The following is a 27,941-nucleotide window of genomic DNA, read 5'->3' as shown; positions in this document are numbered from 1 at the left end:
CCTAGGTAGCCCCTAAAACCTCTTCCAGCTCTGAGTCCAGTTGGATAAAGAAAGCCCTGAAGGGTGCCAGGACTCTTCCACCCACTTCCAGCCCCGGCCCATCTACCTGGGTCAGGTCCCTCTGGGTAAGGTCTTGCCCCTGCTCCCCATGCCTCCTTGCTCTGTCTTCTGCCCCTCTGGCCCTTCCTCACACCTCTGCCTGCCTGCTTACCCTCACCTTGGCAAGCCCCTCTGCCTGCCCCGTGCTGCTCTGCACGTCCCTCCTGCCAGGGGACTGACCAACTAAAAATAGTCCCTGCAGCCTTTCTCGCCCACAGCTGCCCAAAGAGCAGGAAACGAGGGGGGCAGGGAGGCCCATGCCCTGCCTTCCCCCAACTAACTCCCAGGTCAGAATCTTGTCCAGCACTCCAGCCTGGGGCTAGTGCCAACTTGGCCATCCTGGGGGCATCCCACACCCCTTCCCTAGGGGGAGGCCTGCCCATAAGTGCCTGCAATCACAGAGCTGCCCCTACCCTGTGGGAGGAGGAGAAAGGAGGCAAGCGGTCTAGAGGGAAACCTTCCCAATTTCTGACAAATCAGTGCCAACCACATTGTGGGCACCCAGAGGGCAGGGCCTGGCTCCACTGACTGGTCTTTTGAGGGCAGGAAGAATTGGCGTGGAGAAGTTTGTGACAGTTTCCTTCATCCTGGCCCAACTGGAGGGAAGACAAAATAGTGCCCCAGCCTCAATTATGTTAGTCCCTTGCTCCCCAAAACCAGGGATTTCGATAGCCACCCCCAGATATCATGGGGGAAAAAAGCTAAAAAATGAGAGCAGGAGATGTAGGCTTCTATAAAGACAGAAGCCTGGAGGCAAGAATAGGCCATGCCTGGCAGGCTGGGCATGTGCTGCCCCCAAGCTGAGTCAGAGGCTAGGAGGGAGAAGCTGGGGTGCTACAGTGCCAAAGGCTACTGTGCCCCCACCCCTGTCCCACCTGGGATTCCTGACACCTCCCAGCCCTAGGGGAAGGCCCTCCCCACACAGAAGGAAGGAAACCAGCTAAGCGACTCTCTGGAGCCCTGCAGGGGAGCCCTGCACCACAGGCAGGCGGGAAACCCAGGAGTCCTGGCGCCCAGCCCAGAGAGAGTGAAATACCTTGGAGGGGAGGAAACAGCCCAGATTGAGGCAGACATGTGGCACCCCAGAAGCTCCCAGATGTGACCCACAAGGAGGTACTGGCCAAAGGGTCTAGAGGAGGCAAAGTGAACACATTTCTGAACAAGAAGAGAGAAGAAAGTGGGGCCATGGGAATGGGGTGGCGGGGGTCAGCCTGGCTCATCTCTGTCCTTTCCTCCTTGTCAGAGTCAGAGACACTGACATTAAGGTCATCAAATATCAACCAGGTCCTCAGGACCTTGGTGTGTTTCCTCCTCTCCTAGTCTCCAGACCTCAGCCTGTTCATTCCTGAGCTTCCTCTGGCACCCCTTCCTTGGGGCCAAGCCAAGTAAGAAATCAGCAGGCCCAAGGTGGTGCTCAGGAGGCCGGGGCAGTGCCAGGGGCAGTCCTCATACCATCCTCCCACTGGCTTCCCTCCCGCCTGCTCTTAGCCGCCACACATATCTCAGCTGTCGAATCCGATTAGGGCTCCTGCCCAGTGAGCCGGACAAGGAGGCCACTGGGCAGGGGAGAGAGAGACAAGGACGCCAAGCAGGGATGGCAGAAGGAAGGTGGAGACATGGCTCAGGGGAGCAAGTATGGGGCCCCAGAGGAAGAAATGCCTGGTGGAGAGATCTGTACTCTGTGACCACAGGTGCTCTGGCAACAGCTACAACCTGCATTAGGGGAATTCTGCAGTACCCAGGGCAATAGCCCTGCCTGGTTCCTCTATCCCCCAGATGGGCAAAGGATGGGGGAAGAAAACTGAAGGCAGAGAGATTGACCTAGATTTAGGAAGAGGATTCCATCCTAGATCCCCCCAGCCATTACTACCGTTTGCAGTGAGCTTTACAATACATTCTCTGTATGGTCTTGGTGGCAATGTCCCTGCTTGCTACTGATAGCCATTTTTACAAATGAAGAAACTGAGGCTTAGCGAAGGGGAAGACATACATAAACACATATAGTTAAGTAACCAAGCTAAGTCTCCAGTTCAGGCCTCTGATTCCCAGTCCACTGCTCACAGTCAGAATCTCTACTTTCCTTCTTGGATCAAGACCAGAGCGAAGTCTGAAGCCACTCCATTATCCACCCTGTCCTCCAAAACCAACCTTTAGGGGACCCGGGGAGTCATGGAAGAATGCAGAGCATACCCCACACCTAGACAGAGCTACCAGATGGGGACATGCCACCCACTCCTACCACACACTGAAAGCTAGAGGAGTTCCCTCAGTGTGACCAGTCTCTTCTATCACCCCCTCCCCAGTCTACTACCCCCAGAAGCAAGATACACACTCACACATGGTAACTCATACAAGATGTACACCCTTCCTGTAAACCCACCAAACCAGAATGACATGCCCTAGATCTTCAGCGAGCAGGGCCTGTCTGCCCACCACAGGAGAGAAAAATAAGCCACTGTAAACAGTAGGTGCCATCTAGCCCTCTCCCAGAGAGCCTGTAGTGGGGCAGAAGCTTGGGGACCTCGTAGCTCTAGAGAAACACCAGGAGCCTGAGATTCTGAAAGCCAAGGAGCTCAGGAAGCTGGCAAGGCTGGGTGACCTCCTCAATCTGGTCTACACTCCCTTCCCTAGCCATCTGGACTGAGCCTGTTCTGGCCTGGGCCACACTCTGGTGTCCCTCCCCTTCAATGCATGCAGCCACCTCTATCCAAAGCTTCTAGCTCTTACAGCCACATTGTCTCTTCACACACACACACACGGGTGGGGTGGGGGCTTCTGCAGCAGGTGTTGAGATGTTGACAGGGATGGGGGCTCTAAGCTGAAAGAACTTTCCTAGAGGAAAAGGTCACCAAAATGCTCACAACCTCCACTACCCTCCAGCAAAGCCTTTAGCCAGCCAAGTGTGAGATCAACCTGGAAGGGGACATTAGTTCCCCTACAAGGTGAGTAGGGAGTGGGGGCAAAGTCCGGAGCTCTTTGGGCGAGGAAGCAAGAAAGAAATCCCTCGGGGAAAGCTCAGGTCTCTCTCTGGCTCTCTCCTCTGTTACCCCAGCACTTGCCAATTCTCCAGTCTAGGTGAGGTGGGGGAAGGGGTATTAGGCAATACTGCAAAGGAGGGTGCAAGGGCGTGGGGCCTGGGCAGACCTTCCCTCTACTCCCCACTCTTAGCTAGAGACCGGGAACTGCCTCAGGAGAAACGCAGGAAGGGTACTGGAGGGTGCAGGGGGCTCCGAGCTTTCAGACACCCCACAGTTCCCAGGCTCCCACCTCCCAGGACTACAGTGAGCGACGGGAGAGGAGGGATGGGGAAAGCCAGAACTGGCGAGAGGGAAACGGCTAGATCAGAAGCAGAGGCCAGGGTCAAAGGCGGCCAAAGAAGAATTGGGAAGGGGTGTGCATGGTCCTACCTGCTCAGGTGTGTGCTGGCAGGGGGGCGATGGGGTTCCCAGGAGAACCGGGGAAGCCCTCTCAGCTCGATTCAGGATTCCCCCCTGCTTCTGGGTTAGGCTGCTGCAAGAGGCACAGGTTCCCGTTGGGTCCTAAAGCCCACTCGTCAAGCAGAAGGCTCTCCCCGCCCTCTTCCACTAGCCCCGACTGGGTCAGCCGGCGCAGAGCGGAGGACTCATTGGGGAGAAATAACCCACTGGAAGAAAGATGGGCGTCTGGTCGTCGGCTGGGGACAGGAACAGTTCCCTGTCTCAAATACACAGCATACGGACAACTTGAGGATAGGATGGCATGAAACAGGAGAAAATAGACATTTCTTCCTGCCTGCCCTGAGCAGATGGATTTAGGTTTTGGTGCTGGAGGTGGGGTTAAGATCGCTTTCCCTGCCACTCCTGCTAAGGCATTCAGCTAGAGATTTTGGGAAGGCAGCATTCATTTGGCTGGGCGCTCACTTTTGTCCTCTTCCTCATGGACTGCAGGAGTCCCTTCATCCCTCCCAGTTATTCTCAAGTGCCTAGGAGGCCGTCCAGGGGAAAAAAACCAGATTTTCAGCATGTAAAAAGTGCAGGCTCACTTAGATTGGCAGCTAGAAACAGGGGGGAAAAGGTAGGACCAATGTATGTGTATCCGGGAATGTGTGGGGTCTGCAAATGTACATATACAGGCAAGAGTATAAACAGGTGGGATTAGGGAAGGAGAAAAAAACAAAAAAGGACTTTGGGTTACATCTATTACTGGAAATGGTGACTGGCAGTGGAAGAACAGGATGCAGAACCTAGAGGTCAACTAGTGCCCCCACCCAGCCCTCAGTAATGTCCCGAATCTTTATGACCAGAATAAACAAGTTAAAGAGAGCATATTTTCCTAGATACCATTTAGGATAAATCTAGGGGCAGAGGGACTTCAATACAACAGATCAACTTCAAGGTCAGTGATTCGGTTTAGTATAGCCAGTCTTCTCAGTAGCTCAAAAGGGAGAATTCAGGTTTGGTGGGCTACATGGGCAAGAGAAAGGTGGATAAGAATTGTGAAGTTGTGGATTGAGAACATTTTGCAAGGAGAGTTGCACATATCTCTAGCAGCAGAGCAGGGAAAATGTCATGAGGGGAAGGGCCAGAGGAAGTCAGGGACAGACTTGAGGGGAGAGGGCATGGCCTCTGCCTAGAAGGGGAGAAGACACCAGCAATGCCTCCACCTCTTTGTGTCTTGCAGGAAGAACTGAGTAAAGGAGCTGGACTAAGGATGGAAGGCCCTAGGGTGGAGTCCATGGGGTGAGTTTAGGTCAAGCCTTTCACCCTAATGTGCCTCAGTTCTCTCCCAGCTGTTAAACAGGGCTCTTCGTTCTTCCCAGGCAGTTAATGAGTGTTTACAAAAGGGTTTGGAGATCCTCAGATCTCAGCTGGGCCACCACTACAGTTATAAAGTTCAATAAGAGCTGAGTGTTATTTGGGGAGGAGAGGAGTAGGCGAAGAAGAAAACAGACTACTCTCTTACAGACTAAGGATAAAACTAAGCTCAGAGAGAAGCACAAGCCTAGCTGCCACAGGATATCCTTGTGCCTATGGATGGAGGTCACCCCACCCCCCATCAACCACCACCAAAGGCCGGCCTCCAGCTAGCTGTAGGCAGAACCCAGACTAGCAGCTGGTCTTCATTAACTCCAGCTTTTTCACCCCCCACTGTGAACCCACAGCTTCTACAGGCCTAGGCTAGAGGGGGCTGCCCTAGCCCGACCTTGCAGCTGACACTGGGGTGGGGGACACCGCACCAAAGGCCAAGTTACCAGCTGAAAAGAAAGTCGAAGCAAGAGTCCTTTTTCCCATTGGGAGCAAGAAGAAAGCAGTGTGGGGGTGAGAGGGTGGAGGTGGGGGAATTTAGGGCAAACAGCAGGCAGTGAAGTCAGCTGGATTGAGGCCCAGAAACCCCCACACCCTGGGGCCAAGTCTTACTCTAGCTTTGCTTTCAGCTTAAGTCTTGGCGAGGCCCCAAACTAGGGAAGGCCCTGGTTGCCCCTTTCCGCCTCCCTACCCCCACCCTTATTAAATACACATTTTATCTCTCAGCATCTTCATTATCTTAACTGAAGGAGACAAGCAGTGGATGGCGGCAGCAGAGAGCGTCAGGAGAGGGGGGGCGGTGCGGGGAGCAGGCGCACCCTTGTTATAAAGTGCTGATCTAGCTCTTTCAGGCAGTGTGGGAAACAGAGGAGGGATCAAAGGGAGTGAGGCTGATTCAGAACTCAATTAGAGCTTTTTAAAAAACGAAGCTGGCTCTCTCCTTTCGCCAGTCTTCAGCCTTTACCCAAGCCCCTTGCACCCAATTAACTTCCACTGCCAGTGCCTTGGGGCTGGGGTTGAAAATCAAGGGGAGGCCAGAGGGCACACCTTCTCCCCTTACAGAACACACCGCTTCTAAGAGGAAGACCTGCACTGTTTGTAGCTTAAGAGAAGGTATCTTAGAAGGTACCTTATCTTTTCAGGAGGAACCTGAGATCACAATTTTCCCCAAGTTAAAAAGTGGGATATCAGGCAGGGCGCGGTGGCTCACGCCTGTAATCCCAGCACTTTGGGAGGCCGAGACGGGCGGATCACAAGGTCAGGAGATCGAGACCATCCTGGCTAACATGGTGAAACCCCGTCTCTACTTAAAAAACTACAAAAAACTAGCCGGGCGTGGTGGCGGGCGCCTGTAGTCCCAGCTACTCGGAAGGCTGAGGCAGGAGAATGGCGTGAACCCGGGAGGCGGAGCTTGCAGTGAGCCGAGATCGCGCCAGTGCACTCCAGCCTGGGCAACAGAGCGAGACTCCGTCTCAACAACAATAAAAAAATGGGACATCAAAGGTGGGCTTCTCCCTAAACCCTTGCCTAGAGACCCAACTTCTGGCCAGTCTAGCCACACTGAGTAACATCCAGACAGGCAGCCCTCTTGCCAGCCTGTAGATGAGACTCTTCCCCCCACAGCCAAAGCGTCCCACCAGCAACATGGAAGTTGCCTCAAGCAAAATGCCACTACATCAGAGGGAGTGATTGGAATGCATCTGTGAGACTAATAAATGCTCCAAAACTGTGCCAAGACACATTTTGTAAGACAGAGCACCCTTCTTATGCAGGGGCCTGCCCCACCTTTGTGCGAAAGTACCAACATTTACCTTCACCTTAGAACTGTTCTCACCATAGAGGGAAAGGCAGCATCTTATTTGGTTAATTTATCTGTTCAGCAACTATTGAGTACCTACCAGGTATTAGGCACTACGCTAATTGCTAGGGACAGATACAAATGTAAATAAAATTTCAATCTTGGCTCTCTTTTGTTCTCCCTCAGCAGTCAAGGTTAACACCTCTCAAGATATTTAAAATATATATAACCAGCCAGGCATAGTGGCTCAAGCCTGTAATCCCAGCACTTTGGGAGGCCGAGGCGGGCGGATCACGAGATCAGGAAATTGAGACCATCCTGGTTAACACAGTGAAGCCCCGTCTCTACTAAAAATACAGAAAAAATTAGCCGGGTGTGGTGGTGGGCACCTGTAGTTCCAGCTACTTAGGAGGCTGAGGCAGGAGAATGGTGTGAACCTGGGAGGTGGAGCTTGCAGTGAGCAGAGATCGCGCCACTGATATATATATATATATATGTATATGTGTGTGTGTGTATATATATATATATATATAAAACCGAAGTCACAAAGTCACATCTTATTCCCAACTTCTCATTCTTATTGGTGTATCTGCTTTCTGTCTTTTAGAGACAAGGTCTCATTCTGTCACCCAGGCTGTAATGCAGTGGTGTGATCATAGCCCATGCCGAGTTGAACTCCTGGGCTCAAAGCATCCTCCCACCTCAGCTTCCCAAGTAGCTAGGACTACAGGTGCATGCCACCATGCCCAGCTAATTTTTAAGATTTTTTTGGTAGAGAAGGGTAAGGGGGATCTCACTATGTGGCCCAAGCTGGTCTCAAGCTCCTGACTTCAAGTAATCCTCCTGCTGCTGCCTCCTCCCAAAGTGTTGGCATTACAGGCATGAGCCACCACACCTGGCCTGATGTATATTTAAAGAGACACTTAGTAAAGGTAGGGAGGAATGCAAACGGGGGGCTCAGAGAGAATAAGGCTCTGCCAACTTTTTGATCTCTGGGTAGACTGGACCTCACACATTATTTTTTGACAGTCTTACCGTGTCACCCAGGCTGGAGTACAGTGGCATGATCTCATCTCACTGTAATCTCCACCTCCCAGGCTCAAGCAATTCTCCTGCCTCAGTCTCCCAAGTAGCTGTGATTATAGTTGTGTACCACAGCGCCAGGTGAATTTTTGTACTTCTAGTAGAGACAGGGTTTTGCCATGTTGGCCAGGCTGGTCTTGAACTCCTGACCCTCAAGTGATCCGCCTGCCTTGGCCCCACAAAGTGCTGGGATTACAGGCGTGAGCCACCGCACCCGGCATTTTTTTTTTTTTCTGAGACAGTCTCACTCTGTCGCCCAAGCTGGAGTGCAATGGTGCTATCTCGGGTCACTGCAACCTCTGCCTCCCAGGTTGTAGTCATTCTCCTGCCTCAGCCTTCCAGTAGCTGGAATGACAGGAACACGCCACCATGCCTGGCTACTTTATTTTAGTAGAGACAGGGTTTCACCATGTTGGCCAGACTGGTCTCAAACTCCTGACCTCAGATGATCCACCTGCCTTGGCCTCCCAAAGTATTGGGATTACAGTCGTGAGCCACCACGCCCAGCCTGGACCTCACACATTCTTGCAGAGTTAGCTAGCCACAGGCAAGTCTCCATTGAGCCAGAAATGTCTGTGGCAGGTCTGGGGTTGAAACACACACCAATTTATTTTGTCTATGCTCTTTCCATGGCAATATCCAATACTCTATGGAAGCTTAATCAGCTTCCTTGGGGTGGGGGTGAGAGATAAACCAGGATATAGACAGACACTTCATCACCTTCAAAAGGAAGAATGTAGGTCAGCATCTTTGCCACTGCTCTAAGTGAAGCAGCCTATGATCGTGGCAAAAACTGCTAACCACAAGCCCATCCCATCCCATCCCACTAAAACTCCTACCACCTTCCTGTAGCTCTCAGCTTCAGTGAGAAAAGCCAGCAAGGAAAGGGCTTTCTTCCTCAGCAGTCTGAATTACACTTAAGACTTTACTGACAAACATATATCAGTTTTTGCTCCCACAAGGGCAGCGGAAGCCAAGCAGGGACACTAAGTCTGCTTCACGCATCATTGACAGAACCAACCCTGTTCCAATTGCTAAAGTCTTAAGAGCAGCAATGACCTAGAAATTGACAGCGAGGGGAGAAGTCAAGAAAAGGAAACTAACAAATCAGTAGACAGAAAACCCTATTTCCAAAACCAGGAGAAAGAGAGAGAAAGGAGATAGAGGGGAAACAAATTTGGCCCCTTTGAATCTACCAATGTGATTCTGGCTGGAAGCCAGGGAGGATACATAGCAGCCCCACTGCGAGTCAAGCCATGTTCCTGACTCAAGCCCTACAGTTAAGATGAAGGCGCCAAGCCTCAAACACAACGAGGTGGGGAGGCTGCTCCTTATTGGGTAGGATCCTATTGTGGACACAGAACAGACAGCAGCTGCCCACAGTGTGGAAACAAACTGTAAAGCAGTCACGTCTCTTAAGGCTGCAGCATCCAATAAAATGTAATTTAAATCAAGCTTCGCATCTGTTCTCAATCCCATTCAGTCTCTGCTCTCCATCAGTCTTTGGACAATCTTTGCAATTATGCCTGTTAACCCTTATACTCCCAGACAGTTTCCAAACTTCTAGGTATAGAACTGTGTTTCCATGTTCAAACTACCTTCAGAGGGAATGAATGCTCTAGTAAAGGAGTGTGAGAACAACATTCAGGTTCATGCCTACAGACTATCTTGTGCTACACACACCAGTGGGTAGTGTTCATTTCAGAGGGCTCTCTCTGCTTTCCCTGCCTCTATCCCATACCACCTGTTGTAGTTCAGATCACATTACAAGGATACAGTGGTCAGGATGAATGAAACAGTGGCCAACAGATCATTTGTACACATATCAAGTTCTCAAATGGAAGGCCATGTCAGAAAGGCAGAGGCGGCAGCAGGAGAGCTCTGGGAAAAAAAGCAGACTTGGTCACTGGCTCTCAGATCATTCATATCACACATGGTTTACATTTCAAGCATTTGCTTGAGTTATAAAGGTACAGCAATCTCCCAAAGAAATCAAACTAGAACTTCCCCCTTTCCCTCAAAACTACCTCAGCCTCAAGCATCCCCTTTCAAAGCAGTCAATGTTATAATGGTGCCCTCTGGTGTCTCAGTCACAAATTGCCATTTAATGCCACCAAACCAAACCCAGAAGACTCTTGATTAACCAACCATATGGACTAATTTATCTAATAAGACTGGAAAAATGTGTTTAGATGAAAACCCAACCCCAAAGTAAGCATCTTGAAATAAGTGGCTTCATCTAAGGGCAGCGAAGACTGTGGGACAATCTAGGAAGGAATTTTCACATTGACTTCTGAAAGCTTGAGCTCTCTTGAAATCTGATTGCTTAAAAAGACAAAGAATGCAACTTGAAAATAAATATATTCACAATCTGTAGAGTTACAGTCTCCTTATGACCCCAACACCCTTGGGAGTGCCCAAGAAACTCAGTGAGTCTTTAAAATGCCATAATGTCATAGTATCTGCACCATGAACATAGTATACTCCAAAAAGAAATAAATTCTTTAACCAGTGTCCTACAAATCTCCATGTGGACTTGCTTGCATTTTTCTGGATCATTTTCATTCTTCTTACCCTAACCTCAAAGTTCTTAACAAAATACACTCATGGCTGGGCGTGGTGGCTCACGCCTGTAATCCCAGCACTTTGGGAGGCTGAGGTGGGTGGAGCACTTGAGGGTCAGGAGTTCAAGACCAGCCTGGCCAACATGGTAAAACCCTGTCTCTACTAAAAATACAAAAATTAGCTGGGCACAGTGGTGGGCGCCTGTAATCCCAGCTATTCGGGAGGCTGAGGCAAGAGAATCGCTTCAACCCGGGAAGCGGATGCTGCAGTGAGCAGAGAACACGCCAATGCACTCTAGCCTGGGCAACAGGGTGAGATGCGGCCTCAAAAACAAAAAACAAGAAACAAACAAAAAAATACCCACTCATGTTTAAGCAAACAAAGAGGTAAATATACACACATTCCACTACACAGATCTGTACACTTGCAAGCACATTGACTAGAGATACACAAGTGGTACAAGTAGTGAATGTAATTAAAAAGGGTCTACCTGGTCACTTTTATGGGTAAAAATAGTAAGACCCAAAGATACTATTCTGTGCTAATATTAAAGAATCTATAGATTAAAATTCATTGGCTTCAAGTAAAAAAGGTCATATTTGTTTTCAGGCCCGAATGTGTAAAGCACTAAAATGAAGACTGTAGATCTCTAAATGCCAGCTGAATACTTTCAGGTGGGGTGTAAGAGAAGAATTTAAGGCAATCCAGTAGCTAAGATATTTCCAATTAAAGCTTTATCTTTCAGAGCATGCTCTATTTCCTTCTCTTCAATCTTGAAAAACACCTGTAAAGAAGAGAAAAGGATTTTTCACACTGGAGAACTCACAAAAGCAAAGTTGTCACTACACAAACTTATACCATATTAAACTTTTCTCACGGAAGACAAAAGTCTCTACTACTTTTTTTTTCCAATGGCCTGAAAAAATATTCATATCACACTCCCATCTTTACACTCCTTAAACCTTACCTAACAAAAATCGACTGGTTTAACTAATTGTGGTCATCTCGTTTAACAATAAACCTTTACTTTAGCATCACTCTACAAAATAGAACAATTAAAAATACTGTCACAAAAAAGCAGTTGTACCTTTGTCAAACGGGTTTCCTTGTTTCTCTTTAATCCTAAAATGCCCCTGGCTTCCAAAAGCCCTGAAAGTGACAAACACTCTGACTGGTCCACAGCCGCCACCTGCTGTTTGCGACAGACTTTACTGTAGGCTTCATATAACTGGTAGGAAACAAGGGAGAACAAATGCTGCTTAAAAGTCACATTGCTTATAGCCTTTAATCATTTAAGAAACCTGAGTCTGGGTTTGCAAAAACTTATCTGAATACCCTATTTCTTCCTCTTTTCAATAAAATCCTTGAACAGGCTTCTGCAGATATTCCCGAAAACCTATACAGTAATGTAGGAAAGGGGCTTTATGTATTTCAAAGAGAGATGCAGAAATGAAGGGGAGTATGGGGAAAAGATTAATGGTAAACTCTCAACCACAACCCAAGGGAAATAGGTGCCTTTTATATAGTACCAGTATTAATTCTTACTGTTAAAATCCATTTTAAATTCATATCAGCTGAAGTATCATAGGCCTTTTGGAAAATACCTGCTCTGCAAAGCAGATTCTGATCTCTACCTCCGCTCTGTCTGCTCCATCCCAACTTACCTTCCCCAGAGTGACCTCTTTGATTTTCAAATGCCTGATCAAGAGCATCAAAGAACAGACCAAGATCTTCTGCTGAAGAGGGAAGGAATCTTGTGCTCCTTGGCTCAAGGTCATCCTATTACCATCAACTTCTGACATGACTTGGGATATGTGAGTAAGACCAACCCTCTTGGGAATCAGAGGCTCAGAAGGTGATTTACCTATAAAGTAAATAAGTCAAGCTTAATTCGATTTCTAAAATATTGTGTGTGTGTATGCATGATGAGACAGATGATACTAAGTTTGAGCTAAAGGAAATTCAAGTACGGTCACATGGTGGCAAAGCAGAGTTTCTCTCTAACCAGAGGCCAAAGGATGAGAGAGAACGCTATTCTCTTAAGGATGTCAAAATAATGTGGGATGACTTGAAAAGTAGGGTTACCCTTTCTCTGGGCCAAATAGTGAGCTATTTTGTCTTACGGAATGTAATTTAATGTCAGAGGGACAAAACCCACCTCGTGAAAGGACCAGAGAACTATTGTTTTTTTTTGTGGGGGGGACAGGATCTCTGTCGCTCAGGCTGGAGTACAGTGGCACTAGCATGGGTCACTGCAGCCTTGGTTTCCTGGGCTCAAGTGATCCTCCTGCCTCAGCCTCCTGTGTAGCTAGGATTACAGGTGCATGCCACCATGCCGGGCTAGTTCCTAGTATCTGAGAGGTATAGAATAACAGAACCTTGAAGCAAAGATGGTGACTGTGCTTGGTAATTAAGAAAGGAAAAAAAAAAAGACTGGGTGCAGTGGCTCATGCCTATAATCCCAGCACTTTGGGAGACCAAGGTGGGCAGATCACTTGAGGTCAGGAGTTTGAGACCAGCCTGCCCAACACAGTGAAACCCCGTCTCTACTAAAAATACAAAAATTTAGCTGGGTGTGGTGGCGGGCACCTGTAATCCCAGCTACTTGGGAGGCTGAGGCAGAAGAATCACTTAAACCTGGGAGGCAGAGGTTGCAGTGAGCCGAGATCGTGCCACTGCACTCCAGCCTGGGTCAGCCCGGGTGCAAGAGTGAAACTCTGTCTCCAAAAAAAAAAAAAAAAAAAAAAGGAAAAAAAAAGTTGGAAAATTAAATTACCTAATATTTTGGATCAAATGAGTGGCTAAATGTGGCGAGTGAAGTCACTGCCATATCAGTCCTTCAGAGGGCTTCCCCAAATGACCTTTGAGGTTTGGTTCACTTGCCCAAGCTGATCAGCAGTAGAGCAACACTTGAGAAAATGTGACTAGATATGCTAGCAGATGGCACCATCTTTTTTTTTTTGGTATTTTTTGTAGAGATGGGGTTTCATCATGTTGCCCTGGCTGGTCTTGAACTCCTTAGCTCAAGCAATCTGCCCTCCTTGGCCTCCCAAAGCGCTGAGATTATGAGCGTGAGCCACCATGCCTGGTCAGATATCATCATCTTAATAAAAGCCAGGGGTTGGGAAACTGCCAATAAGCTGCATAAGACTATATCCTTAGCAAACTACTGCAGGAACAGAAAACCACATACCACATGTTCTCACTTCTAAGTGGGAGCTAAATGATGAGAACACATAGACACACAGAGGGGACAACACACACTGGGGACTATAGGAGGGTGGAGGGAGAGGATCAGGAAAAATAACTAATGGCTTGAGCTCAGGAATTCATGACCAGCCTGGGCAACAAGGTGAAAACCCATCTCTATTAAAAATACAAAAAACAGCGGGGTGTGGTGGTGCGTGCTTGTGGTCCCAGCTACTCAGGAGGCTGGAGTGGGAGGATGGCTTGAGCCTGAGAGGAGGAGGTTGCAGTGAGCCAAGATCACGGCACTGCACTCCAGCCTGGGTGACAGAGCAAGACCCTGTCTCAAACAAACAAAAAAAAAAGACTATGGCCTCATCAGTTTGTAGATGCATGAATTCTAAGACAGAGAAACGTGCTCTGTAACAACCTTTGCCTGAAGTTACTTCCTGAAATCACTTGCAGTTGTCCCACAACAATTTACTTCTATAATATTACATTACCACAAAGGGATGCTGCAGAGGACTAATGGAGAAACCGGAGATCACAGATCAAGTAAGAGAATCTTAAAACTGAAAGGAATTTAGAAGTCTATTTTTACTCCCTACCCAATGGCCGAGTCCTCTCTAAAACAATTTCAACAAGTGGCATCTATCCAGCTTTTGTCTGAATATCTTCAATGCTGGAGAACCCACTATGTTTCAAGGAAGCCCAGTTAGTTCTAGTTATTAGAAATTTTCTTCTTATATTTAGTTGAAGTCATTCTCCCTGTAGCTTTCTGGAGCCATTAAAAGCCAATCTCGGCCAGGCGCGGTGGCTCAAGCCTGTAATCCCAGCACTTTGGGAGGCCGAGACGGGCGGATCACGAGGTCAGGAGATCGAGACCATCCTGGCTAACACGGTGAAACCCCGTCTCTACTAAAAAATACAAAAAACTAGCCGGGCGAGGTGGCTGGCGCCTGTAGTCCCAGCTACTCAGGAGGCTGAGGCAGGAGAATGGCGTGAACCCGGGAGGCGGAGCTTGCAGTGAGCTGAGATCCGGCCACTGCACTCCAGCCTGGGCGGCAGAGCGAGACTCCATCTCAAAAAAAAAAAAAAAAAAAGCCAATCTCAACCTGGTATGGTGGCTCATGCCTGTAATTCCAAAGCTGTGGTAGGCTAAGGCAGGAGAATCACTTCATCCCAGGAGTTTGAGACCAGCCTGGGCAACATAAGGAGACTCCTCCACCCATTGACTCTACAAAAATTTTAAAATTAGCAGTAGCTGGAGCTGGGGAGGCTGAGGTGAGAGGACTGCTTGGGCCTGGGAGGTTGCAGCTGCAGTGAGCCATGATGGCACCAGCCATAAACGCACACTGGACTCTAGCCTGGGAGACAGAGCAAGACCTTGTCTCACACAAAAAGAAAAAAGAAAAAAAAGAAAAAGAAAAACAAAAAAGCCAATCCCACACAAACCCGAAGTCAAAAGATAGAACTTACAACCTCTTTACCTTTTTTAATTATGTTTGTGCTAGTGGTGCTCACAGGGGCCAGTGACAAGCCTAAATGTTACTGGTGGGGGAAAAGGAGGAAAAGGGAATAATCTGAAAAGTTGAAATGGAAGAAGAAACCAGTATCTAAGTCTATACATTGGTATATATTGCCTACTATTAGCCTAAGCACTATTTTTGGCTACTTCTGAAATAGTTTTAATTATTTTATTTTAGCAAATTGATGAAAAAAAGAAAGAATTTCATGCAGAACTATAATGCCAGAAACAATTTTACTAACTCCCAGCCAGTGTAGGAGTGAAAAAGAAACAATCAAATTTTACTATTCTGTTTATAAAGACTAACACTGGATATCAAATACTGTAAGATACGTAGTTCATGGCCATTTTACATTTGCCACAACCAAAACAACAAGGCTGAGGGAATGGAAAATTAATTTTGTCATTTGTGATAGCGTGTAGCTTACTATAGCAGTATGATATTTTTACCTCTACCCTCTAGACTTCTTTAAAAGCTTGAGATATTGGGCCGGGCGCAGTGGCTGACGCCTGTAATCCCAGCACTTTGGGAGGCCGAGGCGGGCGGATCACAAGGTCAGGAGATCGAGACCACGGTGAAACCCTGTCTCTACTAAAAATACAAAAAAAAGCCGGGTGCCGTGGCGGGCGCCTGTAGTCCCAGCTACTCAGGAGGCTGAGGCAGGAGAATGGCGGGAACCCGGGAGGCGGAGCTTGCAGTGAGCCGAGATAGCGCCACTGCACTCCAGCCCGGTGGACAAAGCGAGACTCCGTCTCAAAAAAAAAAAAAAAAAAAAAAAAAGCTTGAGATATCTATCCCAAGTTGAATTTATAATTTTTCTTATTATTATTCTTTTGAGACAGTCTCACTTTGTTGCCTAGGCTGGCAGTGCAGTGGCACGATCTCAGCTCACTGCAACCTCTGCCTTTCTGGCTCAAGTGATTCTCCTGCCTCACCCTCCCAAGTAGCTAGGACTACAGGCACACGCCATGCTTGTCTATTTTTTTTTTTTTAACTTTAAGTTCTGGGATACATGTGCAGAATGTGCAGGTTTGTTACATAGGTATACATGTGCCATGATGGCCTGCTGCACTCATCAACCCATCATCTAGGTTTTAAGTCCCGCATGCTCTCCCTCCCTTTAGCCCTCACCCCTGACAGGCTCCGGCGTGTGATGTTCCCCTCCCTGTGTCCATGTGTTCTCATTGTTCAACTCCCACTTATGAGTGAGAACATGTGGTATTTGGTTTTCTGTTCCTGTGTTACTCTGCTGAGAATGATGGCTTCCAGCTTCATCCATGTCCCTAAAAAGGACATGAACTCATATTTCTAATGGCTGCAAAAATTTTAAAATTTTGTTGTAGAAACAAGGTCTCACTATATTGCCCAGGGTGGTCTCACAATCCTGGGCTCAAGCGATACTCCCGCCTCGGCCTCCCAAAGTGCTGGGATTACAGGTGTGAACCACCATACCTGGCCTCACAATTCTTTTTTTTTTTTTTTTTTTTTTTTTTTTTTAGACGGAGTCTCACTCTGTCGCCCAGGCTGGAGTGCAGTGGCTGGATCTCAGCTCACTGCAATTTCCACCTCCCGGGTTTACGCCATGCTCTTGCCTCAGCTTCTCAGGTAGCTGGGACTATAGGCGCCCGCCACCTCGCTGGGCTAGTTTTTTGTATTTTTTTAGTAGAGACGGGGTTTCACCATGTTAGCCAGGATGGTCTCGATCTCCTGACCTCGTAATCCACCCGTCTCGGCCTCCCAAAGTGCTGGGATTACAGGCTTGAGCCACTGCACCGGGCCTCTGGCCTCACAATTCTTTTACCCAATTCTCCCTTATTTATCAGGCTTTGCTTTCACCTATATTGAGACCTAAAGTCCATGCAACATAAGCACCCAGAGAGCTGATCCAACCTCATTGTCTACAAGTTTCATTTCTAGAGCTTGGAAAGAAAACTTACTCTGTCCCAGCCATTTACGCAATACCCTGGGAACTCATTTCCAGTAATGCATGAACTATAGTACTGGCAGGCAAGATTGAAATAAAGTAGATGAAACAGACTAAAAACACAGACACACATAAAAATGGGTGAGTTTGGATTTAACTATGTTCATTTAATCTTTCTACCTCTTTCCTCAGAAAAGCTAAGCTTCCAGTTACAAAGGAAGACAAGAAGAAGATAAACTACTTACATTCAGACAGTGGTTTGAGAACAGTCTGGCTTTTGACATCTGACTCTACAATTTCAATAGCTCTCCTATAAAAAAAATTTCTAAAATTAATTTAGTCTGAGCCAAACCAAACACCATACCAAACCACCAGCCTCAAAAGCAGGCACATTAATGACCATTGCTTAAAGACTGCAACTATGAACAATAGTCATGTAGGCTAACATGGTTTAGCCTATACATATCCTATGTATAACTTTAAAATTATGATGTTTTATAATTTTAAAGCCCCCAAACAAAACTGGGTTATTTCTCAGATAAAGGGACTTAATTGCTTTGAAATAATTCATGGACGTCAGATTTGAGAAACTTCAATGGTTTCCTCCTAATAGATGCCAAGTAGGTCATCATACATTAAGCCAATGATAACATTTTGGATGAGGAGAAAATGTCATGGGTAGGAGAGAGGATATGTAGTGTGGGTGACTAACTAAAGGGAGCCAGCACCACCCATACACACCAAACCTAAAAGAGATATCTTCAGTTATATATACATAGGATATGTGTAGGCTAAACCACGCTAGCCTACATGACAATTGCTCATAGTTGCAGTCTTTACCCAAGTAGTTTGCTGATTAGGGGAAACTTTCAAATTCAGGATCATGCAATCTAGCAATAGGGAGAGCTTACTCTCCCACTGCTCTCTCCAAAGTACTTTGCCCACAGGAAGCCATAAGCCAGACCTGGGTCTTCTGCATGGCAATAGGGGGAGGTTGGACCAGCAGGCCAGCACAGCAAGTATCATTTTAATGGACCCAGCGTCCCTACTGGGAAGGAAGAAATTTCATCAGTCAGCACAGAGGCTTTCCCCAGCAGGAGGGGCAGGGGGATGGGAAGGGAGAAAGAGGTCTGGAGTACAACTATGGGGGACCACCAACTGGAGGGAAGAAGGGGTGCTCACAAAAGGAAAGGAAGGGAAAAAGTCTAAAGGCAAAGATGGTTCAGGTCCATAAATAAACCTGCTTGAGACCAGCTAATGGAAAAGTAAACTGGAGTCTTTTTTAATACAAATGTAATTAACCAATCTATAATCACCACAGGGAGTGCCAGCAACATCTCATTTGTTTCTCCCTCTGTAGGTAATGGACTGATAATGTTTCAGACATTAACACGGTGGAAATCCAGAGCTCCCCACTGAGAAACAAGTCCTCCTTTCTGAGCGTAAAAAAGTAGCAGAACAGAGCCTCTTAAGCCACATTCACTTGAGTTACATGAGACAATTAACAGCATTTCTTTTTGTTTTTAATAAAAGGAGGCAACAGTGCCATAACTCACCTGCAAACATCTAGCGCTTTGCGAACATCTCCTGAAACAGCAGAGACTTTGCGGGCACAGAATTGAATTGCAGCATTGTCCAGAACCTGATCTCTAGATACCTTAAGACAAGACATAGAATATGACAGTTTGAACTATAAGATTCTCCCTTGGTAATTTAGGTCCCAAGCATAAATATTTTCACATTTAACCCTAAACTTGATTGGCAACTCTTTAGGGTCAAAAAGATGCCTTTTCTTCTCATAAATAATGGAGATATTTGAGAGTTTTCACACATTTAAGCATTTTGTACGGATGTGGTAGAAGTTCATAAATGCAAAAAAAGCAATCAGAACTGAAATTAGCAAAAATAAAAAATCTATTTAGTTACTTTCAACAGAAAAAGTTTTCTCATAGGCCCTATTTTTTAAAAGTCATTAAAGAAAGCACTTGAGGCCAGGTACAGTGGCTCACACCTGTAATCCCAGCACTTTGGAGGCCGAGACAGGCATATCACCTGAGGTTAGGAGTTTGAGACCAGCCTGGCCAACATGGTGAAACCCAAGCTCTACTAAGCGTGGTGGTGGGTGCTGTAATCCCAGTTACTCGGGAGGCTGAGGCAGAAGAATCGCTTGAACCCGGGAGGCATAGGTTGTAGAGAGCCGAGATCGTGCCATTGCATTCCAGCCTGGGCGACAAGAGCAAAACTCCATCTCAAAATTCCTCTAACTCCTGATTTTATTTCAACACTGAGACACCCAGTAAATGAATGAAGCAGAAATTCACATAAAAATGTTCTCACTATGGTCCATAGGAACTTCTTGCTCCATTAATAAAGCAATCAAGGCAAAAATATTTTAAAACTATTGTTAAATTTTCCTAGCACAGGTGATCCAAGGAACACATAATTTGGCAAAATAGTTGGCACTGACCTGAGTAAGTCGATCTTGCAAAATAGCGACTATCTGATTTCTGGTATAAGGTGGGAAGTTCAACAGCTGTGGCTTACATTTTTCTCTAGCTTGAAGCCTAGGCAGAATTCTATCTGTGAGATCCAGGGTATTAGCAATACCTAAGGAGGAGATCAACAACATTGATCATTGGTCACATTATCCTAAAGGGAAAACTAAATCCTCTGAAAGCTAAATAAATTTCCAGTTATAGAATCTAGCATCTTAATGTTGCTTCCCAGTTGTCTCCTACTCCATCCCAGTTGATAAGATATATCTATTAGGTAAGATGTACCTAGTCATTTAACTTTCTTATTTTGACAAGGCAGAAAGCTGGTTTAAGATAAAATAGTTGATAAATAAGCTGAATATATATTTAAAAAAAAAATACTTTAAAACCACCATGTAACATTAACAATTGAGCACTAACCAATCAGCACCAAGCGAGAATTGCTCAGCCATGGCCATTCAAATAGTGTGTACAATACATCCTGGCCTTTGCTGTCCAGTTGATCCATCTCATCCAATACCAACACACTATAAAAAGAGAAACAGTTAGAATCCATATTCACCTTCCTAACCCTCTAATGTTTGGTATAGGCTGACTTCAGGTCACTTTCCTAAAGCTCAGACCAGTTTAAAGATCATAATCTATCCTATCTCTAGTTACTGCTACAAGGATACTCCACATCATCTACAAGTAATCCAATTTAAAACTAGGTGTATCTTCCTTCTCTTCTTTCCCTTTAAGCTTATGTAACTATCCTTCAGAGAGCAAATATACAAAATGTACTTTTTATGGGCAACAGACCTTGCAGATTTTCACAGAGCAACATGAAGCAGAACAATACTTACATCATGGGGCCCTTCTCTGCAGTCATATGTTTTTCTAATTTCCTCATCATGTCCTTCCCAGCTGGCTTGGATACCTCTTCCTGACAAATCTCCTGAGCAATAGCTGGGAATACAGCCTGGGCACTCCTCAAGGACATGCAATTCAGCATGATAGTTTTAAAGCCTTTCAGTTCCTTCTGGAAAAAAAATGCAAACATGGTAGTTATGTTGGCCTCAGAAAATAAAGATCTGATAGAGCCTAAAATGTCTTTAAAGAGCTAACAGCACGTAAGGAAGCTCTACTTTCATTTGGAAAGACTTAAACAATGAAATTACAAATGTCTTGTTTTGAAGAAACCTTCAATCTTCTAAACTTCTACTCTTTCTTTTCTTTTCTTTTGGAGAAAGAGTCTCACTCTGTTGCCCAGGCTGAAATGCAATGGCACAGTCTCAACTTACTGCAACCTCTGCCTCCCAGGTTCAAGTGTGTCTCCTGCCTCAGTCTCCCAAGTAGCTGGGATTACAGGGATGCACCACCACACCCAGCTAATTTTTGTATTTTTAGTAGAGATGGGGTTTTGCCCCGTTGGCCAGGCTGGTCTTGAACTCCTGACCTCAGGTGATCCACCCACCTCAGCCTCCCAAAGTGTTGGAATTACAGGCGTGAGCCACCACACCAGGCCTACTCTTTCTTAACTCTTTTTTTTCCTTTTTCTTTTGAAATGGAGTCTTGCTGTGTCACCCAGGCTGGAGTACAGTGGTGCAATCTCAGTTCACTGCAACCTCTGCTTCCCAAGTTCAAGTGATCCTCCTGCCTCAGCTTCCCAAGTAGCTGGGATTATAGGCACCTGCCACCATACCCGGCTAATTTTTTTTTTGTATTATTGGTAGAGACAGGGTTTCACCATGTTGACCAGGGTGGTCTCGAACTCCTGACCTCAGGTGATCCGCCCACCTCGGCCTCCCAAAGTGCTGGGATTATAGGTGTGAGCCACTGTTCCTAGCCCTCTTTCTTAACTCTTAAAAACTAAGTGCTGGCCAGGCACAGTGGCTTACATCTGTAATCCCAGCACTTTGGAGGCTGAAGCAGGCAGATTGCTTGAGCTCAGGAGTTCAGGACAAGTCTGGGCAACATGGTGAAACCCTGTCTCTACAAAAAATTAGCTGGGTGTAGTGGTGAGTGCCAGTAGTCCCAGTTATCCAGGAGGTCGAGGTGGGAGGATCACCTGAGCCCAAGAGGTCAAGGCTGCAGAGAGCTGAGATCACACCACTGCACTCCAGTTTGGACAACAGAGTGAGACCCTGTTTCAAAAACAAAACAAAACACCCAAGTATCATTTACCAAGAGCATCATAATTCAGACTCTCAATGTACCTTGAGGTCTTGCAGAATCCGGCTTAAGCAGGCAGTTTTTCCAGTTCCAGGAGCACCAGAAAGGTAAAGGCTTCCAGCTTTTTTCCCACAGATGTGTTCCCTCAGGAAATTCCTGATGACATCCATCTCCCTTTCCCTGGCAGGCAGCCGATCTGGGACAGCTGTGTTCAGGACCAGCTTTGCTTGCTGGTAGCAAGTGCCTGTGCCAGACATAAAAGGTCAATTAGACACAACAGAAGGTGACTGAGAAGACCCACTGGGTGGTTTCATTTGGAGTCATCAGCCTTGGTTACAATGGCTGCACTAACAGTTGCCATGGAAGAACAAACCTTCTTGCTTGAATAGTCTCACACATGCAGATTCTTTCTCCAGTAGGCATCTCTGCTCAGAATTTGTTGTGATCTCTTGACTTTTTCTAACTGAAGAAAGTATTTCGTTTTGGTCAACTTTGGCTTGTTCTCTTTTGCTAGGAGACTTAATTGTCAGCTGATTGTCAAATACCAATCTTCGTCCCTTAAGTGTACGTGAGTGAGGGGGACCATTCTCTTTCTTGCCTTGCTTTGGTGGAGAACAAGGAGGTAAATGGGGAGTGTTGCATAGGTTGTCATCACCTGAAACATAATAAAATCAAAATGTAGTCACTCATAGCATTGGATAGTAAAAGGATGTGCAAGACCTCTGCCTCTCCCAGAAAGAGGTGAATTTCTACCTTAGAACCACCAACATAAAATGCCTTCTCACTTAGCAGCAAACATTGGCCACAAGATGGCACCACTGATCTTACTACAGTAGTGCCCTCATCCACGGTTCTAGTTACCCTCAGTCTGAAAATACTAAATGGAAAATTCCAGAAATAAACAATTGACAAGTTTTAAATTGCATGCTGTTTAGTACCATGATGAAATCCCACACCATCCTACCAGAGACATGAATCATCCCTTCAGCCAGCATATCCACACTGTATATGCTATCCACCCACTAGTCACTTAGTAGCTGACTTGGTTATCAGATCAAAAACACAGTATACATAGGGTTTGGTACTATCCTCAATTGCAGGCATCCACTGGGGGTCTTGGAATGTATCCCCCATAGATAAGTGAGGACTACTGCATTTAGTAGAAACCAAACGGGTTTTACCAGGATGAAATTGTAAGGCTGTTTTGAAACAGGTTTTCTCAACGTTGGCACCACTGACATCTTGGACCAAATAATTCTTCATTGTCAAGGAGCTGTCCTGTGCATTGTAATATTTAGCAGCATCCCTGGCCTCTACCCACTATGCCAGTAGCAACACCCAGCTGTAACAACCAAACATGTCTCCAGAAACAACCAAATCACCCTCCCATTTAAAAACAAATGTTCCAAAACAAGAAAGAATTACCAACCATTGTTCTAAAGGACGGAAAATATCCAGCACGTCACCTTTTTGTTTCTTTTAATTTCACAAATACTGAGGTTAAGTTTCATAATACCATGTAACTACAAGGTAACTTAAAACACTGACAGAACTAAGTTCAGCATTAAGGAATTGAAGATCAGACCTATTAAGTAGTTCAGAAAGTGACCTCAGTAAGTGGCTTAAATCTGGAGTTTGGTAAGCACTTAGCAACCATTCTGAAAATAACTAAAATGAAGAGCAGTCTTATGTCAGGAGCGGTAGTTCACGCCTATAATCCCAGCACTTTGGGAGGCTGAGGCAGGTGGATCACCTGAGATCAGGAGGTCAGAGACCAGATTGGCCAACATGGCGAAACCCCGTCTCTACTAAAAAAAAAAAAAATTAGCTGGGTGTGGTGGTGGGCGCCTGTAATCCCAGCTACTTGGGAGGCTGAGGCAGGAGAATCGCTTGAACCTGGGAGGCAGAGGTTGCAGTGAGCTGAGATCGCGCCATTGCACTCCAGGATGGGAGATGGAGCAAGACTGTCTCAAAAAAAAAAAAAAAAAAAAGTCTTAACTAAACTTAGAAAGCTCCTTCAAAGGACACACATCTTTTTTTTTTTTTTAGGCGGAGTCTCGCTCTGTCGCCCAGACTGGAGTGCAGTGGCGCAATCTCGGCTCACTGCAAGCTCTGCCTCCCGGGTTCACGCCATTCTCCTGCCTCAGCCTCCTGAGTAGCTGGGACTACAGGCGCTCACCACCTCGCCCGGCTAGTTTTTTGTATTTTTAGTAGAGACGGGGTTTCACCGTGTTAGCCAGGATGGTCTCGATCTCCTGACCCCGTGATCCGCCTGTCTCGGCCTCCCAAAGTGCTGGGATTACAGGCTTGAGCCACCGCGCCCGGCCTGGACACACATCTTACTGAGAAAAGAAAGGTCACGAGCTGCTAGTGAAAAAGTGATATAATGGATGGTTTACCCAGACGTTTCCTGGGGCTGAGAGGCAGGGCTTTTACACGAGGAGAACAGGTTACAGCTTGAACATTTGTCAGTTCTAGTTTGGCATCACTTGAGTTTTTAGTTTTGTTCAATGCCCGAGACAGCTTCTTTTTTGGAAAACTGATTGTAGCCTGTGCCTGGGATCGGGTTTGAGGCATGATGGCAGCACAGCTAGATTAAAAAAAAATAACAGGACAACTAGTCAATATGTGAAAGTGAAGAGAATAAATGAATTTATACTGATGATTAGCACTTATTTCCTAAGTAAATTATGTTATCACAATATTTTAGCATTCAGTTTTGCTTCACATCCAAATCTATGCAAGAACAGCTGACATTTGTTGTCTACCTACTACGTGGAAGCCGCTGTTATAAACACTTTGGTACCAATTCGTTTAACAACTATCTTAAAGAGGTAGGTACTACTATTAGCCTTTATTTTACACATGAGAAAACTGAGATAAACAGTGGCTCAAAGTCACAGAAAAACAGATATGTAACCCCAGGCATTCTGGCGCCAGAGCCCAAGTTCTTAACCAATTGAGCAATGCAATAAGAAGCTACCTGAAATAGGCAGGGCGTGGAGGCTCACGCCTGTAATCCCAGCACTTTGGGAGGCCGAGGCGGGCGGATCACCTGAGGTCAGGAGTTCGAGACCAGCCTGGCCAACATGGTGAAACTCCGTCTCTAGTAAAAATGCAAAAATTACGGCTGGGCGCGGTGGCTCACGCCTGTAATCCCAGCACTTTGGGAGGCCGAGGCGGGTGGATCACGAGGTCAGGAGATCGAGACCATCCTGGCTAACACGGTGAAACCCCTTCTCTACTAAAAATGCAAAAAATTAGCCGGGCGTGGTGGCGGGCACTCATAGTCCCAGCTACTCGGGAGGCTGAGGCAGGAGAATGGCGTGAACCCGGGAGGCGGAGCTTGCAGTGAGCCGAGATCGCGCCACAGCACTCTAGCCTGGGCGACAGAGCGAGACTCCGTCTCAAAAAAAAAATTAGCCGGGCGTGGTGGCCGGCGCCTGTAGTATCAGCTATTAGAGGCTGAGGCAGGAGTATCGCTTGAACCCGGGAGGAGGAGGTTGCAGTCAGTGAGCGGAGATCGCGCCACTGCATTCCAGCCTAAGCGACAAGAGCGAGACTCCGTCTCCCAAAAAAAAAAAAAAAAAAAAAAAAAAAAAAAAACAGTTACATGAATTGATTTATATAGAACTTCTAATTCCCTCTCTCCAGGCACGCGGGGTGTCTTTACCACCAGTTCAGCCCAGCATCCGCCACATTTAGTCTCTTCTCTCCCAAGCCCTCACACTACAGTTCAGTCTTCCCTCAGTTCTCTCCGCCTCTGCACTCAGTCCTCATTCTAGGCAGCTCTCAACGCACCCCAGAATATTTCCTTCCTACAACTTTCAGCTCCTTCACACCACGCACAACTGCTATAACTACCCCGAGGGCACCTGCCCTTTCCCTGATCCTGACCTCAAACTGCCAGCGAGCTCAGCTCTTTTACCTTCACTTTACCTGGGGCCTCGCCGGAACCCGCAGCCTTCACGCAACTCCGTTGCCTCACAAACCCCAGGCCTCCTCGAGCAATCCTCTCCTTCCCACCTCCTCAGTGCAGGATCCTTCTCACGTCTCTCACACGCAGCCTCAGGGACTCACCACCACAAGCCCCTGAAAAAACTGCACAGCGGCAGCAGCAAAATCCAGCCGCGCTAGCGCCAAATTCGAATGGCCACAGTGTTCCCACCTCCCGCCAAAGCCCGGCCTCGCTTCTGATTGGCTGTAGTCACAGCGCCGTTCGCCTTGTGCACCGCCTCTTTTTTTGCTTCCAATCCAGTAGAAGAGTTACAGCCAATGAGAGAGCCCCAAGTCTTAGCGTCACTGTGAGGCCATGACCACTCTACGGGTGGGAGGGACTCTACATCCGGGGCCTCGATGGAAAGACGCGCGATCGCTGCAGGGCGACTCTGGGTAAGGCGGGCCGGCCCCGCCGCAAAGCACGGTGGGAGGCGTAGTCTTTGCTGCCGCGCGACTCTACTTCCGCGTTCTTCCTTCGACCGGATGTGTCAAGATGTGGTTCCCCTTCTCACTGCCGCACGTACCCATTTGCATCATCCTGATGGGCTAGATTTTCAGAACTGCTACATGATACCTACCGTTTTGGGTTCTGTGCACCAGGTATGATGCTAGGCACTTTACTTACCTCTCTAATGCTCAACCTCGCAAAGTACAAAGCAAACCTGTATACAAGGTTAGAGGTCACAGCATCTTGGTGACAGCGAAAAGCCTAGGATCCAGATCTACTGATGGCTGAACTAGTGATTTTTTTGATAAAGTTCTACACACCTATATAAAGAAAAACTATGCTTCATCATAGTATCTCTTGATTTGTGCTTCAAAGATGAGAAACAGCCAAATCTTTGCTTTTATTTCGTTCAACCTAAGAATATTATGTTCTGTGCACCTTCTTACCATTAATCCACACATCGTGGGGAGAGAATTATGACCCCTTAATTTTAAAATCTTTTATGGCGAAACACTAGGGTTTCAGGGCCAGGGAAGACAGCTATATAGAAGAGGCAAGCTGAGTTTTTAATGAAAAATATAAATTAGCGCAGTAATTTGGAGGCCAGCTTCCAAAGCCAGTAACTCATCTAAGCCTCAGGCTCCTTTAGAGGCCAGAACCCAATTCTAGGTGATGGTAAACATTTATCTTTTACCCCTCAGTAACAAATAAAATAGAGCCATAAAGCCTAGAAAGAGGAAAGCAACAATATTACGATCATCAGTTAATTGGTACCTAGTTCATGAAGAGAGCCAATATTGAGTGCTTAAGTGTATGTCAGGGACTGTGCTCAGTATTTTACCTACATCAGCTTATTAATCTTCACAAGCACCCCCACGAAGCTGGTGTTATTTCATTTTACAAATGAAGGAACTACAGTAGAGGGGAGTTCAGAAAACTTGCCCAAGGTCACACAACTAGTAAGTGGAAAAGCTAGAATTTTAACTCTGAACTCTGACAGAACATCAAACTGCTGACCATGTTATCACAGGGGGATGATTAGACAGATTCAGATTCTAAACAGGAAGAGATGGTGGAGTACATTTTGTGAAGGCTTTTTTAGCAGCTGAAAACTCCAAAAGTGAAGAAAATGGGCTGTCATGAATGGAGAAAGTTACCACACAATGGAAGCTTTTTTCCTTCTTCTTCTTCTTCTGAGACAGAATCTCATTCTGTCACTCATGCTCCACCTCCTGGTTTCAAGCCATTCTCCTGCCTCAGCCTCCTGAGTAGCTGGGACTACAGGCACGCGCCACCACGCCTGGCTAATTTTTGTATTTTTAGTAGAGGGGGTTTCACTGTGTTAGCCAGGTTGATCTCAAACTCCTGACCTCGTGATCCACCCACCTCAGCCTCCCACAGTGCTGGGATTACAGGCGTGAGCCACTGCTCCTGGCCACAATGGAAGCTTTTAAAAGGACTAGATGGTATTTCTGATGTCTTAGTAGGACAACAGAACTCAGGAAGCAACCTTCACTGTTCATATCTTTATAACATGGGCATCTAAAAATTGCCCCAGCCAGCTTTAAGGGGTGGTTATGGTAAACAACCTACCTTGGTTACAAGGAGAAAGCAGAGGCAGCTATGAGTACTTAGCATGCATATTGAAGCCTAGAAAACACCAGGATACGGCTGGGTGCGGTGGCTCACGCCTGTAATCCCCACACTTTGGGAGGCTGAGGCGGGGGGATCATGAGGTCAGGAGATCAAGACCATCCTGGCTAACACAGTGAAACCCCGTCTCTACTAAAATACAAAAATTTGCCAGGCGTGGTGGTGGTGGGTGCCTGTAGTTCCAGCTACCTGGGAGGCTGTGGCAGGAGAATGGTGTGAACCCG

The 27,941-nt window shown here is 46.7% G+C and overlaps 2 protein-coding genes and 1 long non-coding RNA gene across 6 annotated transcripts in view; 1 reads left to right on the top strand and 2 right to left on the bottom strand.

The window, feature by feature from the left end:
* The window catches only part of RARA (retinoic acid receptor alpha), a 48,258-nt gene extending 44,636 nt beyond the window's left edge, over positions 1-3,622 (bottom strand). The window contains exon 1 of the mRNA XM_010354483.2: positions 3,507-3,622. The gene's annotated coding sequence lies outside the window, so the exon portion shown is untranslated. The remainder of the gene's footprint in view (positions 1-3,506) is intronic.
* On the top strand, positions 28-12,134 carry LOC115894898. The gene is made up of 3 exons (XR_004055130.1): positions 28-125; positions 4,759-4,817; positions 12,003-12,134. It is a non-coding gene; the product is annotated as an uncharacterized LOC115894898 (long non-coding RNA).
* CDC6 (cell division cycle 6) lies at positions 10,056-26,029 on the bottom strand. Of its 4 annotated transcripts, none has more exons than XM_030923912.1 (13): positions 25,557-26,029; positions 24,017-24,207; positions 21,991-22,272; positions 21,662-21,861; positions 20,309-20,484; positions 19,884-19,990; positions 19,436-19,575; positions 18,525-18,625; positions 18,285-18,404; positions 17,214-17,278; positions 11,994-12,193; positions 11,417-11,557; positions 10,109-11,113 (listed from the first exon to the last, which is right to left on the bottom strand). In XM_030923912.1, exons 2-13 carry the CDS (start codon positions 24,192-24,194, stop codon positions 11,024-11,026), a joined length of 1,800 nt encoding a protein of 599 aa, XP_030779772.1. In that variant the 5' UTR covers positions 24,195-24,207; positions 25,557-26,029; the 3' UTR covers positions 10,109-11,023. The 4 variants fall into 4 exon arrangements, with proteins under 4 accessions (XP_010352788.1, XP_030779772.1, XP_030779774.1 ...); XM_030923914.1 differs by having other exon boundaries at positions 10,682-11,113; positions 20,309-20,481; XM_030923913.1 differs by having other exon boundaries at positions 10,682-11,113; positions 25,546-25,792.
* Positions 26,030-27,941: the final 1,912 nt, after the last annotated feature.

The sequence above is a fragment of the Rhinopithecus roxellana genome, chromosome 19 (genome assembly GCF_007565055.1).
Source record: "Rhinopithecus roxellana isolate Shanxi Qingling chromosome 19, ASM756505v1, whole genome shotgun sequence".
Lineage (NCBI taxonomy): Eukaryota > Metazoa > Chordata > Mammalia > Primates > Cercopithecidae > Rhinopithecus > Rhinopithecus roxellana.
This window is presented reverse-complemented; position numbering and strand designations above follow the sequence as displayed.